This window comes from Schistocerca serialis, chromosome 5 (assembly GCF_023864345.2).
Source record: "Schistocerca serialis cubense isolate TAMUIC-IGC-003099 chromosome 5, iqSchSeri2.2, whole genome shotgun sequence".
Classification (NCBI taxonomy): Eukaryota; Metazoa; Arthropoda; class Insecta; order Orthoptera; family Acrididae; genus Schistocerca; species Schistocerca serialis.
In genome coordinates, this window is record NC_064642.1 from 655342390 (window position 1) to 655361896 (window position 19507).

Sequence of the window (19507 nt, forward strand, 5' to 3'; positions counted from 1 at the left end):
TTAAGTTAGGTAGGTCTGCTGTAAGCAGTTGATATTCCATTGCATCAGTACATAATTTTTGTTTTTGACTGTGATTTGCACTGCATCCTCTTTGGTATACACACTTAATATTTTCAGTTCGTAACTTTATTTTGTCACCCCTATCAGAATGTATTGGTCTGTCTTGCTTTTAGAGGTTTCACACATGTCTATCAACATTTTCCTGAAGTTTATAGAGCCTTACATTTTGAGGTTTAGTCTTTCTTCCCCCAGACATTTATCATGTAAAAACTTCTTTCATTCAAGGAATACTGCTCCAAGTCTGACGCGCTGTTCCCTAATACAGGTGTTTATTCTGGTGACGTATCGCTTGCTGATCTTCTGTGAATTATACCACCAATTACCACTAGAGGTTTTGCACACAGTTTTTGCTGATCTAATCAAGATTCTGTGTTTCAGTCACTATTTCTTCCTAACTAATGCTGCAGATGGAGTTTGTGCCCACATGGATTAAAACACATCTGCAGTTGTAGTTTCTTTTTATTGTTGAACTTACACTTTTGTCCTTTTTACTACAGGAACTGTTGGCATTAAAATTTCCATTTTCAGCATTTCAATGTTACTGTCAAGCAGTTCAGTAATTTCTTCTTTAGAGGTCAATGTATTTACAAGTTCAACAACTTCAGTACATAAGAAAAACATAAACAATACAGACATGAGCATAGAGTATATACCTCCTAGCTCTGCAGAAAGCGAAGAAATTGAAAGAATGTATGATAAGATAAATTAAATTTTAATAATAAGTTTATTGCAGTCAAATAGCCATACAAATTCAGAGTACAATGATAGTAATAAGCGAAATTAGTAATTTTATGTATTGTGATTTGCATAGTCACTTATTGACTGTGTCCTTATGGTACAGAGTTCTATATGGTAATGTTTGCATCAATTGGTATGCCCCAATCAATTCACGACATGCTTCCTTCCTAGCCTCCTCTGCAACATCAGGAGGTAGTTTGAAACCAGCCTATTCAACAGAACAACCACTAGCGAACGCTTGGGAGACGGTGCAAAATTGAAACCTTTCCTTAGAACGGATAAAGCAGCATCGTCAAAAACTTCTTCCGTGAGATTAATCACAGAACGCCAAGATTCAGTATTAGACCCCTAGCCACGGAAACTTTCAAACTTCACCAAATGCCGGACAGTTTCAGAATGAACTTCTCAGTCATAAACCATGACAGACGAAGCAAGAAGGACGTAACAAGCAGGCTATCATAGGCAAAAAGGGCATTCCTGATCAAGAGAAGTGTTCTGTTATCAAACATAGGCCTTAATTTCAGGAAGAAATTTCAGAGAATGTACGTTTGGACACTCTATTGTATAGTCGTGAATCATGGACAATGGTAAAACCGGAATAAAAGAGAGTAGAAGCGTTTCAAATGTGGTGCTACAGTAGAATGATGAAAATTAGATAGACTGATAATGAATGAGAGATACTCTGCAGAATCGGGGAAGAAAGGAACATACGGAAACGTTGACAATAAGAAGGGACAGGATGATAGGACACGTGTTCAGACACCAGCAGTAACTTCCTTGGTACTAGAGGAATCTGCAGAGGGTAAAAACTGTAGAGGAAGACAGATACTGGAATGCATCCAGCAAATAATTGAGCACGTAAGATACAAATGCTATTCTGAGATGAAGAGGTTAACTCAGGAGAGGAATTCATGGGGATCGCATCAAACCAGTCAGAAAATTGATGACTCAAAAAGAAAGTGTATGTTGAATCAATCTTTCTTTTTTGATTTCTTCGCATTTCTTCCGCAGCCTCTGCGTCATTTCTCTCATACACCACGTCGAGCAGAATATCGAGAATTAATATTCGCAAAAATAGTACCATTTTCATGTACAAGCTTCGATTTAACGACTACGAACAATCAGACATCCCTCTAGGCAATTATTCACAGTTTAAAGTATCTTCCAGTCAGTGCTGCTTCCGCTAAATTAAGAGTAATACGTCAACAACTAATGACAGTCGGATTGGTTGGACTGTCGATTATAGTTTTATGTGAGAAGAAAAAGTGTTTAAGACTAACAATGCACAGAATGTTCGGTTGCGAACCGTTCTGTTATAATAGCGTCATCTTCAAACTTACCCGGTGAAATTAATAATATCCATATGTTTTTATTCGAGTTGAACAATCTTTCTTAAATTACTTAGGTTCTCTTAGATGTGTTCCTCTGGTAGATTTCGATTGTTCAATGTCTGGACTCTAGTTAAGCTGTGAATGCGAGGGTGGTACGTGATTGTAATTGTGAGGTCCAAGTGACTCCTATATGACTTCCGTCGCAGCTGTGAGTATTCAAAGTGCAAGCAAAGGAATTACATAATGTGCAACATTCTCTAAGGATTATTCAATAAACAGAGACATAGGCTTTAAGTAAAACGTCTAATGCAGCGATCAGTTTGCTCAGATATCGTTGCAAAACGCGCCAGTTCAGTGCAGGAAACGCCTCACCAGCGTACTTGCAGTGGAAGACAATTGTCGGCGCTGGCAGACAAATTTTGTTGTGAAATATCCACGAATAATAATAATAATAATAATAACAGATTGGTTGCTTGGGGTTCAGATAAAGAGCAACCGAAATCCAAGCTCGACACACCAGATGAAGATAGGTAAGAGGAGCTGCCGATATATTGGACTGCAATCTCGGAAATCTTGAGATAAGAACAACGTAAGCTTTATCGCTTTAGATACTCAGTATGAATCAGATTCGAGACTGACTGTTGGGTGCGTGCACCGAACCCTTTTTGTTACGTAGGCAGTTACAGGTTACATTCTCTCTGGCTGATACCGCATTCTTTAACGAGGACAAAGTTCAACTGAAACAGCGCCTGCCATTCGGCCCATTTTTAACACGCTTTGGGCAGAATGAGAGAAGCGCAGTAAACCTCTAGTTTAACGCTACTGAATTTCCCACGTTGGAAGTAACTGAAACTGCTATGCGGTGAGGAGGAAAAATTTATCAGCCCAAAATTCTACTTAAGCTGTGGCTGGCAGCACATAGTCGAGAACGTCGGAAGTTGAGTAACAAAATAAATCAAACGTAGTTCGAATACAAGATATCTCCTGCATAACTTCTTTGATCATATAACGTTTTTAGATTGCAACTGGAGACAAAATTTTCTTAGATTTTATTGCTTCGATCTGATAAATTGATCGTTCTGTAGACCCATACCGAGGACATCCTTGAGGATGTGTAACACGTCAGAAAAATAAAAATACCAAATACATATTTACAAAAGAAATTATATGCTAATGTTTCTTCCAGAAATCCTAAGTGAAGTAGTGTTCACAAATTTGACGAAAAACAAAGCTACATTCTTTCTAGTACTCATTCAAGCAAGTGAGCTGTTGGTTTCAAAAAACGTTATTACTTATGGTAATTTGCGTTGTAAACGAACAGAAGATTAAAAAAGTGCCTAATAATTTGAGAAGTAGTAGTATTCATCGACACAAGAACGTTTATTCCATTAAATAGGGTCTCCAAATGCAAATTTTCTGAAGTCTGAACATTTGTTTGTAGGAGGAACTTACAGAAGTGTGGCTGCGGATAAGACCACAGTCGTTGCTTCGGTATTCTGTCAATGCTTGCATCACAAACTTTTGATGCGTTTTACTATCTCGGTAGTTTAGGTGATTCGTTAGATGGTCTACAGTGTGATGTAGCGCATTTCCTGTTACATTTTAGCGAATGGAAGTAACATGTGAGCCCGTCGGTCAGTGCTGAAAAATATCCACGACTTAGGGGCACATGTTCTCTAGTGTCACAAAAGATAAATTGTGGAAGACCACGCTCAGTCCACATGCCTCAGATGGAGAGTGTGCTACGCTTACTGGGCGCAAATCCTGGGATCAGTGAGCAGCGATTAGTAGCAGAGAAAGTCGTAAGTTATTACCTCGTCTGAACGTACTATGTGAACTTGCTGCGCCTATACCATCTTAAGCGCATCCAAGCCGCAAGACCACAAAAGAGCACCAGGCAGATTACAGCTCAGTCATTGCTCATGCGAGTGTTGGTAGATCCCTGTTTACGTCTCAGATTTTATTTACCCATCAGGTGGATTCATAAGAGATAATGTTGGGAATTTTCATAGCCAACATGTATGTTAAGTATCAGAACCGTTTCTAGATCAATCGAGGAGAACCATTTGGCAATAGATTAATAGGGACATACGTGCTACCACGTAAATTAAATGACGTTCGCTATTTGTATATTCTCATCAACGTACTGAAGACCTTGCTCGAGAATGTGTTGTGGCAATAAAAACTACAGACCGTACATGTGTGTCTGATAATCACTATGCATAACGACGATATACTTTTTTGAACGATATCCCCTGTTAATAGGGCTGTTAATATACACGTTGGCTATGCGACTAAGATTACTATGCCAGTTGATGGTAGGATGTTACCTAGGGGACAGATATTCTGCACGACGTCACACCAGCACATTTTCACCGTGTTGTGCTTCAATATTTGGAATTGACATTTCCACACTACTGGACTGTCAAGATGGCCACGCACCTTGGCCTCTACGTCCCACAAACACCAGGCCCCAGATTTTCCCAAATTTTCCCTATCAATGCAGCGAATTATGTTCAGACACTACAGGATCGCATATTCAGTACAAACCAGCACGTACGACGAAAATCGGGTCAGCTACAAAGAGCGCCACGTGATTCCTTAAGCTGAAAAGCAAATGATGCGTTGCAAAACAAGGATGTCACATTTAATTCCACCCATCAACAACTGTACGGAACCGACGTCACGTTTAACCCGAAAGCGTTTCTGAAGAAGAGAAATTTGTTAACATCGAGTATAGATTTAAGTGTCAGGAAGTCGTTTCTGAAAGTATTTGTATGGAGTGTAGCCATGAATGGAAGTGAAACATGGACGATAAATAGTTTGGACAAGAAGAGAATAGAAGCTTTCGAAATGTGGTGCTACAGAAGAATGCTGAAGATTAGATGGGTAGACCACGTAACTAATGAGGAGGTATTGAATAGAATAGGGGAGAAGAGGAGTTTGTGGCACAACTTGACAAGAAGAAGGAACCGGTTGGTAGGGCATGTTCTGAGGCATCAAGGGATCACAAATTTAGCATTGGAGGGCAGCGTGGAGGGTAAAAATCGTAGAGGGAGACCAAGAGATGAATACACTAAGCAGATTCAGAAGGATGTAGGTTGCAGTAAGTACTGGGAGATGAAGAAGCTTGCACAGGATAGAGTAGCATGGAGAATTGCATCAACCCAGTCTCAGGACTGAAGACCACAACAACAACAACATGGTCTTAATTAGCGTGAAAGGCTTAGAAGATACAGCAGTCTGTGAACAACATCGAAATTCGATTATATAAAAACAAAAAGAACCTCTTCAGTCAAGTTCAATTTTCAGTAAGTATGTGTCTGTGGACCCATATTTATTGGATTAGTTTTCTTCTATTGACACCAAAATACGGATCATGGCACGCAAGTTACAATGTGTATACACTACGCCATGACGAAAAATGGTAGGCCTACGAAATCCACAGACCGTACATGTGTGTCTGATAATCACTATGCATAACGACGACATACTTTTTTGAACGATCTCCCCTGTTAATAGGGCTGTTAATATACACGTTGGTTATGCGACTAAGATTACTATGCCAGTTGATGGTAGGATGTTACCTAATCGTTCTACACATAAAGCTACGGTCGCAGGTTCGAATCCTGCCTTGGGCATGGATGTGTGTGATGTCCTTAGGTTAGTTAGGTTTAAATAGTTCTAAGTTGTAGGGGACTGATGACCTCAGAAGTTAAGTCCCATAGTGCTCAGAGCCTTTACACATAAACAAAAATTATGCCCCAACAAAAATGTACACAAGACAAACGCTTTAAAAATTCAGCGTAGTACTGAAAATACAAAATAAAAAGATAAAAATTAATAAAACATGGCAATCACATCGAAGTCAGCGAAAATTATATACACTCCCTCACATACCCGATCAACACATATATTCTCAGTCTACATGCATATACCCATTTGAACACTTCAATCATTATGACATAGAAACAATAAATCACTGACCACAATCGTGCAAGGTTTTTCTTCGCACAACTACTCAAATGACTGCTCTGTGTAATGAGGCGCAAAACAGTTTATGGATTTTAAATAGGTACTTCAACTATGTTTAGTAGTGCTGACAACATTCTGGATTCATACAAACATCGTGAATCTAGAGTTAATAAGAAAATGACACACGTTACTGAAGCAGCTGATATGCATATATTCTTTCTTCAATTTTGAAATGAAATTACACGAACGGTCATGCTTTCACATTTGTGAACAAAGCAAAGTCGACTTGTGGGCACTCGTGATGATGTCGGCAATCTTCGTCCTGTTCCATGAGCAAAACCACGCTCATTTCATTCTATAGGCCGGTATAATTCGTCACCTTGTCAACGGGGTTTGGTTTTCCATTACTACCATCTAGCATGCTATAGCGCGTCTTTACAGTTTCAGAGCCTCGGGCATGGATGTGTGTGATGTACTTAGGTTAGTTAGGTTTAAGTAGTTCTAAGTTCTAGTGGACTGACGACCTCAGAAGTTAAGTCCCATAGCGCTCAGAGCCATTTGAACCATTTTTTGAACCACCAAGTAGTGTTCTAAGAGCCGATCGCAAACTTTCGCCGACAGCACACGAGCAAAGTTAAAGAGTACAATTTGGTACCGAATAAATACATGCAAGGACTAGATTTAGATGACTGTGAAACGTTTCTTCAGAAGATGTTACACTTTTATTTCTAAAACTCCTATAAAAGAGGACAACAAAATTCAAAAGTCTCATTTAGTCAATCTAAAATAATAAAATTTCAAACAGTAAAATAGATACACTCTACAACTTCCTCAGCAGTTATAAAATGCCACAACAATAATTTATAAAAGGTGTCATAATAAAGCAAATTTAATGAAACAAGTTTACAAATCCTGAATTATCCATGCAGGGAAAAAATACTGCTGTGATACGGACATTAAGCCTCAATAAAATGGAAAACATTTTCTTTTTACACAGACAACAACTATCCACATTTATGAACACAATTAATAAAACTTATTATAATTTGTCCCAAAACTGTGCTCCAATTAAATATCGTAACCTACAAGAGTGGAGCCACACGTAAGAGCCATCTTGCCTTAGGCCAGCCATACCAACGGTGTCCTGAATCACAACCAGTCTTTCCAGCTAAAAAATAGCCACAGAGCTCTCTGCGGGTTCAACGAGGCACACCAGCGTTCACAACCCCCAACAGTCGGCCATTAGGTTACTGGATCACCCGATGGTAAGCGCCGCCATTGACGATACAGATCCAGCAAAACAAACAGGTGCAGCCGGGCCTACAGCGGGGTTGAGTCCGTAGATTGTCGCTGCAGGGTCCAAGCTGATGGCGGAAGAGAACTGGTGTTGTCAGTCTGCCGAAGACACCAGGCACCTTCGTCTAGGAGGCGCCACAGTCGCACCGCCGCCCCTTGCCTCCCCCCCCCCCCCCCTCTCTCACACTATCTCTTTCCCTCTCTCTCTCCATTCGTTTAGCCGATTCAGACTCTCCGTGACTCCATGAACTAAAAACTGTCAATTTCTTCTGTCCTGCACTTTCTCCTGCAGACATGCCAGGTTGAAATCCTTTACTTCTGTGATGCCATCCATCTGTCTTACCCTTTGCCGCCCTCTTCTCCTACTGCCTTTGATCTTCCCAGCTTTAATGTCTTTCCCAGCGGAACATTTCTTCTCATGCTGTGCCCAAAGTAGGTAAGTTGTTGTTTCAGTGTCAGACCTTCCAAAGAGCAATCTTGTTTTTTTAGCTGTATTATTGACCTATTCATTCTCTTTGTGATCCTTGGAAGTCCAAGGAGTTTCCTCCAACATCACAATTCAAAAGTGTCTGTTCTACGCCACTCAGCCTTTCTTTCGGTTCAGATCTCACATCCGCACATCTGGAAACGCCATAACCCTCACGAAGCGGACATTAGTTGTTAAACTTATGTCTCTACTTCTCAAAACATTGTCAAGGTTGGACATTGCTTTCCTACCAAGTAACAAGCATATCTTGATGTCTCAACTGCAGTCACCATCAGCAGAAATCTGGGAGCTGAGATAATTGAACCCATAAACTACCTCCATTTTTTCTCCTCCTATACGCCATGAAGAGAGAGATTTAGTTGCCATAATTTTCGTTTTCTTGATATGTAACCTTAGACCAGCACTTGCACTTTCTTCTTTCACCTTCAGTAAGAAGATCTTTAACTTTTCTTCACGTTCTGTCATCAGTATGGTATCATCTGCATATATTAGGTTATTTACTCAGGTATTTATCCCATCTATTTTAATTACAGTTTCTTCTTCACCTAGCCCGGCATTCCTCATAACGTGTTCTGCGTTAGAGACTGAATACACAGGAACCCGTATGCAGCCTTGTACTCCTTTCTGAATCTTCTCCCATTTAGTTACTCCATATGTGGTCCTCACCGTGGCTTTTTGATCAGAGTATAAGTTCCATGTCATGTGATCTGGTACTCCAAGGTTTTATAAAGATTCCTATAATTTATTGTGGCCGACACAGTCAAAGGCTTTAGCACAATCAATAAAGCGAGATGCACGTCTTTCCGGAAGTCTCTTGCCTTCTGCGTAATCCAAAAGAATTCCAGAAAGATGTGTATCTTTACTTTATTGATTATGCTACAGCTTTTGACTGCGTCGGCCACAATAAATTACGAGAAGTGCTCAAAACCATGGCTTATCAGATCACTGCCTACAGAGTCACCTAACAGCGGCAGCCGCAGAGGCACATGCGGGAGTTCGAAGGTGACGCAACAGTGGCGACTTTTGAATCGGCGAACAATTAGTACTGTATGTCTATCTTGTGCACTGCTCGCTTTAATGACTAAAACTATGGTGTGCTTTCGTAATAACAATGCCTAACTGACCATTCAAGTTAAGCCAGTACGTTTTACAAAGCACCTACATACCTGAAACACAGTTCCAGAAATGGTTCAAATGACTCTGAGCACTATGGGACTTAACATCTGAGGTCATCAATCCCCAAGAACTTAGAACTACTTAAACCTAACTAACCTAAAACATCACACACATCCATGCCCGAGGCAGGATTCGAACCTGCGACCGCAGCGGTCGCGCGGTTCCAGACTGAAGCGCGTAGAACCGCTCGGCCACATCGGCCGGCTAAACGCAGTTTAATGCTTAGTTTAATAACAAACTATGTGCATAACTTGATATTACACAACAGTGACAGTTCTCGCTGTATTTTACACTTTAATGTTTGGTATAGAAAAATATTACAACAGCATCTAAAAGATGACTCCGCTATTAGTACAACGATTATTTTCATGTTGACTTAATATTGAAAAACTGTATCGATATCGATTAGCATCACATTGCAACATTTGCATCCTCACAGGACTACGCGACCTACTGGCTGCACCGCATCTACCACACGCCGTTCCTTTACAAGCATTTCCACAAGCTGCACCACAAGTACAAGCAACCGACGGCCTTCTCCGTGACAGCCATCCACCCAGTGGAGATCATGCACATCCAGATTACGCTGTGTCTGCCGCTCTTCGTCATCCCCTGCCACTTCGGTGAGTCCACTAGCAGCTCCTGGCGTCTCCACCGTGCATATCCTCTACACCTAACAGCCACTCTGTTGTACCACACGAAATAATACTCGTCAGTACAATGGTGGTTCTTAGCTTTACGCCAGAAGGGGCTGAGATGATACTACAACATATAAAATATCAGATCACTTCATTAGATATTGAACAAGATGAAATACTTAATTCTGTTACATGCCACGCCCGCAGGAAAGTAATGATTATTTATTACTGCCATTGAACATTATTGTATCACCTGATACAGAACTATAGTTCAATTCTCTTATCTTTGCGGCTCGCGCATGCCCGCCCAGACGCGAGAGATTGCTGCGTTGCCAGTTGCAAACGACGCACGCGCCATGAGAAGCAGCGCCATAGTAGAGTATAGTTCGCAAACTTACGTTTAGGGGGGAGCGCGCAGTTTATGAAGTAAAGCCACCACAGCCGCATTAACCCTTTCGCTGCTACAGAGACGTGCTCCCCGCATTCCGCGCTATTTTGTCATCACTACACTGCTCGCCGCCTGTGCAGACACATGGTGTTCCGACTGCTTTGACACACTTATCATTCGATCTCACAAAAACTATTTGGTCCAAAAATTTGATTTTCACACATCTTCTTGACTGATACCTCCCCCCCCCCCCCCCCCCCCCCCCATAAATGACTTAATTTTGTTTCGCTGTTCAACGCAGTTATTGTGCAGCATTAAATGTAGTAAACCATTGCACGAAATTTTGAAGAGTTTGCAAAGGTAAAAGTCCATAGTGTATACTTTCCGTATGGTCGATTTTAGTTACCACAATGTTGAGAATGAAATGTGGACAATATACCTAAATTTCATATAAAATTTACTGTATAACAATGCCTCATTTAATTTAAGTACCAGATAGGTGTCCGCAGCTCGGGGTCGTGCAGTAGCGTTCTCGCTTCCCGCGCCCGGGTTCGATTCCCGGCGGGGTCAGGGATTTTCTCTGCCTCGTGATGACTGGGTGTTGTGTGATATCCTTAGGCTAGTTAGGTTTAAGTAGTTCTAAGTTCTAGGGGACTGATGATCATAGATGTTGAGTGCCATAGTGCTCAGAGCCACATCGCCACCAGATAGGTGTCGTATGTAATATTGGGAAATATTCCATCTTCAGCGACTGTAATAAAACTTTTATTTATACCAGAGTCATTTCGCTTTTTTCTAAAACGTTCTGATTAAAGCAAAGTTGGCGAAGTACACAAAATTGAATTGTGGACGTAATAAAACATAGAAACTAAAATATGTTGTCAGTGAGGTGCAGTGCGCAAACAATGTGTGTTTGTCACAACGGATAGCAAATACTTGCCAAAACATAGATCAGTCGACGAAAACATTGAATATGATGTTGCCAAAGCAGCGAAGTAAAGAACTGAGGCAGACAATCAAGAAGCTCGGCAACGTACGAGCCGAAATTCTGCTCTAAATAATACTTTCAATACTGTCGCAAAAGAATATACCACAATATGAATGGTATAACAGCGACTGCCCGCATCTCGTGGTCGTGCGGTAGCGTTCTCGCTTCCCACGTCCGGGTTCCCGGGTTCGATTCCCGGCGGGGTCAGGGATTTTCTCTGCCTCGTGATGGCTGGGTGTTGTGTGCTGTCCTTAGGTTAGTTAGGTTTAAGTAGTTCTAAGTTCTAGGGGACTGATGACCATAACAGCGACTGCGGAAGAGAAGATACACAAACAAAACAGATAACATGAATAGTGTATGTGTGCCTTTTCATTGTTTTTAATTGCTGTGAAAAGAAATATTGGAGGACAAAATTAGAAAAGCCGAAAACTTATGATTATAATGAAGAGACAAAGCAGTAGAAATTCCAATAAATTACATTCAAACGAATAAAATTCATGAAGTAAGACACTTCGATATTGTTTTTAAATAAAGAAAATATTGAGCACCAATCAAGGTTTGAACTCAGAACCCATCACATAGCAGCCAAACATCTTAACCATTATGCTAACGCAGCTTGTCATTTAACAGAACTCCTGGAAGACTCAAACATCACGCCAAATACCGACAAACACTGTTGGTCTAACTATGAATTATTCACGTTTCGTCAAAGTACAATAGGAAATAAACAATTACTGCTGTTCTTTATTGCGAAAAAGCGGTTCGTGAGAATGATACAAACATCTTTCCTTGCTATCGCCTGAATTAGGAGACTTATTGCTTGTTTGGTTTAATTAATTAATAGAATACGAAGCAATTGGTATAAAGAACGCCTTTTCCAAACTTTCTATAAAAGAAAGTCTGCTATCAAGACATTGCTTTTGTTCAATTACTTTATTTATGACTGAACATTTCTGAAACTGAAGACACTCGTCCGTGCTCTGCATTGCACTCGAGCTCTGGCAATGTCGTTCTCTGTTCGCTGACTGTGTTTTGTGACGTCAGATGCACAGAACGAACCTAAACTCGGCCGCCGTCGTATATGACGTGCACTATAGTCTCTTCTGACAGAGTGCACTTGACGATTAACATTTATGCAGAGTTCTGTGCAATGCAACTGTCGCACTGCTGTCTCGATAGAGAGAATGTGCTGCTGTCATCGGCGATGATTGTTGACAGGGCTGAGGATCACTGAGCTCAGTAACTGAGCGAGCTGGTGCCATTGCGCATGGAAACTCTTGTGGGCGTGTCTATACCACCGTCTTTCATTTGTTGTTGCTTCTGGCAGCGACTATGTTTACTCGTGGTTCCGTCGTGAGGTACCAACCTTGCCTTGGCACCTCGCTCTTTGGACGACACCACGCAGTGTGCATGTTCCAAGTTATCAAGGTTAAAAGTATATAGATACTTAACTGACTATTTTACCCTAAGGTATCAATGGTGGGAATTGCATGTTTCAAGCGTAACATTCCATGGTCTGTGGACGAGCTAGATTCAAGCCACCGCTTACATTTTCATAGAAATCATCATCAGACTTACACCATAAGGAGTCATGTAGTGGAGGGGCAGGTGTTCGCTGCATCCTCTTGCCCTTGGACTGTGAAACTGGAACAGACTTTGACTGACTGTGCGTCTTGGGTTGGGGTTGGATTGGTTTAGTGGAAGAGACCAAACAGCGAGAACTTCGGTCTCATTGGATTTGGGAAGGATGGGGACGGAAGTCAGCCTTGCCCTTTCAAAGGAACTACCCCGGCATTTGCGTGAAGCGATTTAGGGAAATCACGGAAAATCTAAATCAAATGACCGGACGCGGGATTGAACCGTCCCCCTCCGGAATGCGAGTCCAGTATGCTAACGTCTGTGCCGCCTCGCTCGGTCTGACTTTGACAAATGTGCTGTTGTTAGAAATATCTCAACTGTAATATAAATTTGTGAAAATCAGTGAGTGAAGTGTGGGAAATAACTTAATAACTGTGGAAACGTGTATATACATATTTGTTGAATGCTAATCAAAGTCAACATTAATGATTTACAGTCCCCTTCTGTGGCGTGGCGCTCTACACGTACTACCACGGCATAATCGATCACTCTGGCATCAACTTCAAGGCATACTGGTGGCAGCCCTGGCAGCCAGACGCTATCTTCCACGACAACCACCACCAGTACTTCCACGTCAACTTTGCCTTCAACATATACATTTGGGACAAGGTGAGTTCAGATAGCACTTTAGCGAATTTCTGTTACATATTCTTGCACAAGTACTGCTTTACGGAAATCTCTGTCAGACGAAAGAATGGTGACTGTGATGTCTGTTATACTTTATTTTTCGCTCTTTGGTAAACTTGCTAACCAAGAGCATTTTAAACATAGTCATACTGCATCAGTATCTTTGCTTGTTGCGTTTTCGGCCTGTGAATTGCTTAGTTCAGAACTTCACTTAGGTGATAACAACAACTTCAAAGTACTCCGTACTGTTCCCCAGTTCTTGTAAACAGATCATTCTGGAAGCTGGGACATAGTATCGAAAAAGACAGATAAATAATTGTAATGAGTGTAACTAATTTTGTGCGTGTGAATACGCATATTGATAAAATATAATTAATTTCTCAAGCTAGTTTTCAAGTTGTGAATTGGAAAGTAATTACCATGTCTAAAGTGTTATACTGAGACATGGCCCTGTGTCATGTAATTCCAAAACATAGTGTCTTTTTGCACTGCTTTACATGAACCACATAACATTTGCAAGGGAAGTAACTCATTTAAGGAGATCATAAAGAATAGAGCTTACATCACAGAAGAGCCTTACATTTGACGTAACTATCACCTGATTTGACGACAAAGCCAATGCAAAAATTTAACTACAAAACAGAGGTCAGATGTAATCAAGTATTCAAAACATGGAAGCTAGAGAACATCCTCTACTGTTCATTAAATTAGGATACACAGTCGGCCGGAGTGGCCGAGCGGTTCTAGGCGCTACAGTCTGGAACCGCGGAACCGCTACGGTCGCAGGTTCGAATCCTGCCTCGGGCATGGGTGTGTGTGATGTCCTTAGGTTAGATAGATTTAAGTAGTTCTAAGTTCTAGGGGACTGATGACCTCAGAAGTTAAGTCCCATAGTGCTCAGAACCATTTGAACCATTTTGTTTTAGGATACACATATATTCATTATCTATTTGCTTCTCTTATTCGTAACTTGTTATTTAGTAGACAACGCAAAATGTAATGTAACAGCATCAACATATGGATGTGCATGACAGGATCATAACCTGTTGTTGACTTCATTTGGTCAAGTTTCTTTTATGACCAATTAAAGAACGCATTTGAACCTAATTAGCACTTTTCTTCTTTTCCTCCCAGTATGTCTTCATTTGCTCACAATATGTATTTATTTTTTAGTTGTAAATATGCACTACATAGGAAGTGTTGTGTGAACAGTTATTTACCTTTATTTTGAAACACAGTGTGAAAAGTAATATTCATGAAAAACAAGTAGAGAAGATATTCGAATAGAAATGTTGATGTCCCATAGTAATCGTCGTCTGGTGTCCCTGTAGAATATGTTTTATGCCTTACACTCTGCCAGTGCCTAGGTTTTCCTGCTACTGCTAAGCCATCTCATTTACACCGTCTACTTCGAGCTTGTGCCATGTCTCTAATGATACCTTCTTCACGTAGCATTGAACCCAAATCTTCCTTTTTCTTACGAAAGTCGTCCACATCCACGAGCTCATTTGTGGTTCCAAATAGCCAGAAGATAGCGTCCAATCCACATGGTGCCTATAAACGTCTAGTACTTTTCCTAAACATGGCAAAGTTGCGTTTGGCAATAGTTCAGCATTCATTTCTGAACATTGCGCTAGGTGATCAGTGTGCACAATACATGTATCTGTGATTCATGATCATTCCTCAACTGGAACAGCAGTATTCTCCTGCAATCAGTATAAAAGACTCGACCCAAGGAATCATTAGAGCCAATTCGCCAGAAACACAAACGGCTTTTTGATTCAAGGTTACAATTCATGCAACCTCTAGTTTGACACTGCAGTGATTTCATAAATGAACTTTTTCAGCAGTTTTTGGCTCTAGTGCTATAGAATTGAATTTACTCATATTTAGTTATCAATCACATATAGCACAATTTTCATGCTCTCCTCAAAACTCTTCCATTTTTAAACTTCGATTTGTCCAACTACAATCACAAAACTTCATTTTTTTTCATTGTTGTTTCCCAATTTACCAGAAGTCTTTCATCTTCTTGCTATGTTGCATTTTCCTGTCTTCCATCCATCCTGAAAATAAAAATTTAATATTACTCTTAAATTAGTCTCTGTCCGTTATTTCCGATTCTTTTACTCTGTTTTTCTCAAGTATTTTTCTTATGCCTGTCATCCCTGCTATTCTTTTCCCACAGTTACAAAAATTTTTGTTATCTTGTTGCCATCCATTGGGTATAGGCGTCCAAAGAAGATTTATCTTCACTTTGCCATTATTTCTAATATTTTTGTGTATTTTTGTAGCCCTATTCATCGCTTTCATTTTTCCAACTCTTTACTGTTTGTATAGTGCCCACTACTTTTCTAGTACTTCATCTTTCAAGTATCTCTATCATACCCAGCTTAGAGCTTATTGTTTGTTTTTGTTGTCCTTTTGCAGGGGGATTCAGATGCCCCTACACATGGGTTTTACGCAACCCTCAGCGCCTTCAAATGCATGTGCAAGATTTTAATATTCTCTTGCGTGTTAAGCACAAACTATTAGTTCTACCTTAATGTAGTTATTCATGCGAAACTTACAAAAGTGACATACAAACACATTTTTCTTCAATAACTTGAAAATTGTTGTCTCCAGCAAAAACATATCCTAGCACAAAATTTAACTACGTTATATTTCCTATGAAAAAAGATCCTGTTGATCTTTTTCTGTATGATTAATAGATTGTGTACAGCAAGAGACAGGATATGAAAATAAACATTCTAGTATCTCCACTGTGATACAGTATTTTACTTTTCTATTTCTAGGGATTTATTTCTTGTTGCATATAGTTTTATGTAAACCATGCAGTGAATTCACTTTATAAATTCATATATCTATTAAAAATCTCCATACTCAATTTTGCTTTCCTGTTCCTTCATGATATATAAATTTACAAAGTCCTCCTATTTTACTTACATGTGTTTCTGCATATTTTGTGTATATTTTTTTATCTTTTTCATAAATTTTGTTTTCTCAGCTGAAATTCTGCGATGACTTCTATTGATTGTTCTTTCCAGAACGTTTATTTGAATGACTGTTTCTTTCAGATTTTCTAAAATTATTGCAAAATCGCCTGAAAAAGCTAAACATTTTACTTTAATTCCTTCCTAGTGTTACGGATTTTGTTTGATGATTTTTAACTCTGGTTTCTTGATCCGTTTTTTTCTGAACCAACAGGTTCTATTTCGAGTTACTGAGAGATTTTTCTTAAATATTTTCCTTATATATTGCATTCATTGCTGATTTCGATTCAATGCCAGATTCTTTCATAGTTTTGTCTATTTCCTCTGTCTTCAAGATCATATGCTTTCTGCATATCAATAAATGATACTACAATACATTTGCTGGTTAATGTTCTGTGGAGAATTTTTCATTTTAAGATAAAAATAGGTTCTGTGCATGAGCTACCCTTTAGGTACCAATCTGGTATTCTCTCAGTTACTTTTCTAAAGTTTCTTTAATTCATTTAGGAGAAGTTTTGAAAGTATTTTGCAAGTCAGTAGTATAAATGAATCTCATTTGTAATTGAACTAAAAGATGTAAAAAGGACATATCTAACAAATGTGAAAATTTTCAGTAGATACGATAAACTTCATAGATAGTTCGAAACAAAGTTTACACATGAAAGTTTTCTGCAGTTTTGCAATCATATTTTGTCACAATACTGGAAGGAAAACTACTCCAGCATGTGACATATATGGCAATTATTGTGGATTATATAGACTGAACATATGCCTTCTCCAAATTATGATTTATATAACTGTAGGAATTTAAAAATTTTAATAAAATAAACAATAAACTGTTGGAAAAACTTCCATAGTATTATTTCACATGACAGAATCAGGAAGTGAGCAAAATTGATATGGATCTCCAGAAAAACCTATGAATAATTATGACCATTTTTTCTCCTTCATTGTCCTCTTCCTCTGTGTATGTTATGGTCCATTAGAAAAGTGCATCACAAAAGTGACTGTATCCTGCAGGAAAATGTGCAATTTTTTGCAGATCATTCACTTCTTTTTATCATTATTGGAACACTACCAGTGACATACGCTTTCTCGTCGGGTAGACTTGAGGGATAGTATAGCGTTTAAGAGATATTGCATGCTTGCTTAGTCCATCAATATACTCAAAAGCAACCATCTTCCCTCTCATATCTGACTTATATTCAATATGCTTCAACTTGGGCAACTGAAAAGTAATTTTGTTTTCCTTAGGAATACCTCCGCCTGATGTCTCACCTGATAATACATGCCTTTTTATAGTACCTAGTGCTATCATTTTTTAAAAACTAGAATATCATCTGAAGTCACCACTTTGATGAGAAACACTTTCTCTCTGGTTCTTCACAACAAACCCTTCTCAGCATTGTGTCACAACGAGTACAGAGTCAACTATACAATAACTGCTTATTATTGTTGACATTTAGTTTGTCTCCACACTTCTGGAATCTTTTCTGTTTTCCGAGTGTTCTCATAAGTCAAGTCCATGGTCTCTTAAAAATTTTGGTTCTGATCTTTTCTATAAGTCTCCTGTAATCGAGTCATCGCCAGTTTGGTTGATTTTGAGGTATTTTTTATGTTTTCGTAAATGTCTAGCTCCGTTGATGTGCATTCTTCCTCGGCGTTTTCTGGCATTGCTGAAAATTCTAATGGAATTGTTGGAACTGTTTTTTGTGTGGTGTAAATTCAGTGGAACGCTTAATATATTTTCGCAGCTGCACGGAACGTACCGGCAGAAGGACCGGCTGTACACGGAAGACACGTTCTACGGCCGTGGCAAGGCGCTGTCGGAGGCTACAGAAGAAGAGCGCCAGCAGGACCTCACTGAACGGCTGTCTGAGAACCCGCGCGCCTACCGTAGTGGCACACTCGAGTACAAGTTGGAAGGGGCCGAAGCCGCGACTCGCAAGCGGGCGGCCGCCCACTGACAACCGCGCATGCGCCGTTGAAGTCTTCTCAGCCACGCTGCTTTCTGCTGCCTTGCTGGTCACAGCTAGATCGTGGAACCTGTGGATATTTAAGTAAATGCAGGGTCGTTGTGTATATTCATAATTACGGATGTCGGAATACCAATAAATACTCTTTTCGTGACTCTCCTTTTTTACTTCTTTTTCTGATACAGAACAACTACAGATGTAACGTCGAATTCTGCGCAGACGAATAACGTCTTCAAAATCAAGCACAGGCATCTGTTTTACTCCGGCCAAATTTTCTGCAGAATTCGACAGGCTTTACTAACACAGTAGTAAGATTTTGATACCTTTCAGAAAAATTATAACTTAAAGCTAGACCGAAACCATGCACTGTAGTATAGCTACGATGAGAAGTTTCTGTTCTTCCGTTTGCTTCAGGACTTAACTAATCCTTCCTTGGCAATTTTTCTTTCTCGTGCCTCTTCAGAAACTGTCAGTCTTTCTCCTTTGCGTCTTTCTTCTTACAATACTCACTTTGTTTTCACATCCATCCACAACAGTCATTAAATTACTCTGAATAATTTTATTCATATCCCTTTTAAAAAAGGATGGGAAAACATCCTTCCACAATTCCAGCGCTCCAAGTGATTACATTTCATTGCTCTTCCTTTTCTATCCACAGAATCTGTGTATTTCCCTCCTTCTCCTAAGCTTTCTTTCATTGCTCCGATGTTTTTCGTTTCCAATCATTATTCAGTACGGTTTTATCTCTCGTAATTACTTAATCGTTCTTTTTGTTCATAGAGTGTATTACCCATCTTAATGTAAATAATCTGATATAATAAATTTATAGATATGTTGTATATGGTGTTGCATTCATAAAGCATATATAGTAACATACGGTGTGTATAGAAATTAAAACATCTGATAATCAAGTATTGAGGTCAAAAGCAGTCATTGCCATTAAATTAATCCTGTGTCAACAATGTTCAATCATTAGTGACATTGGAGGATAAGGATAAATATTTTGTCACTTTCATGTGAAGGACTTATTTCAATAGTGGTGCAAGTCCATTTTTGTTCATATTGAGATACGGAGACCTAAAGTTAAATGAGCGTTGCAAAATCTGCAGTTGCTAGAGATAAACCTTTCTTTCTGTTTGTTTGGATCATTAATTTCAGAAGCATTATAGACAGAAAAGTGGAGGTAATGGACTTGT

General features: G+C 39.6%; 1 protein-coding gene across 1 annotated transcript in view; it reads left to right on the top strand.

Annotated features, from left to right (window-relative positions):
- The window catches only part of LOC126482160 (lathosterol oxidase-like), a 111854-nt gene extending 93552 nt beyond the window's left edge, over nucleotides 1–18302 (top strand). The window contains exons 4-6 of the mRNA XM_050106137.1: nucleotides 9503–9686; nucleotides 13152–13324; nucleotides 18090–18302. Coding sequence (XP_049962094.1) covers nucleotides 9503–9686; nucleotides 13152–13324; nucleotides 18090–18302 — 570 coding nt within the window. The remainder of the gene's footprint in view (nucleotides 1–9502; nucleotides 9687–13151; nucleotides 13325–18089) is intronic.
- The last annotated feature ends 1205 nt before the right edge of the window (nucleotides 18303–19507 follow it).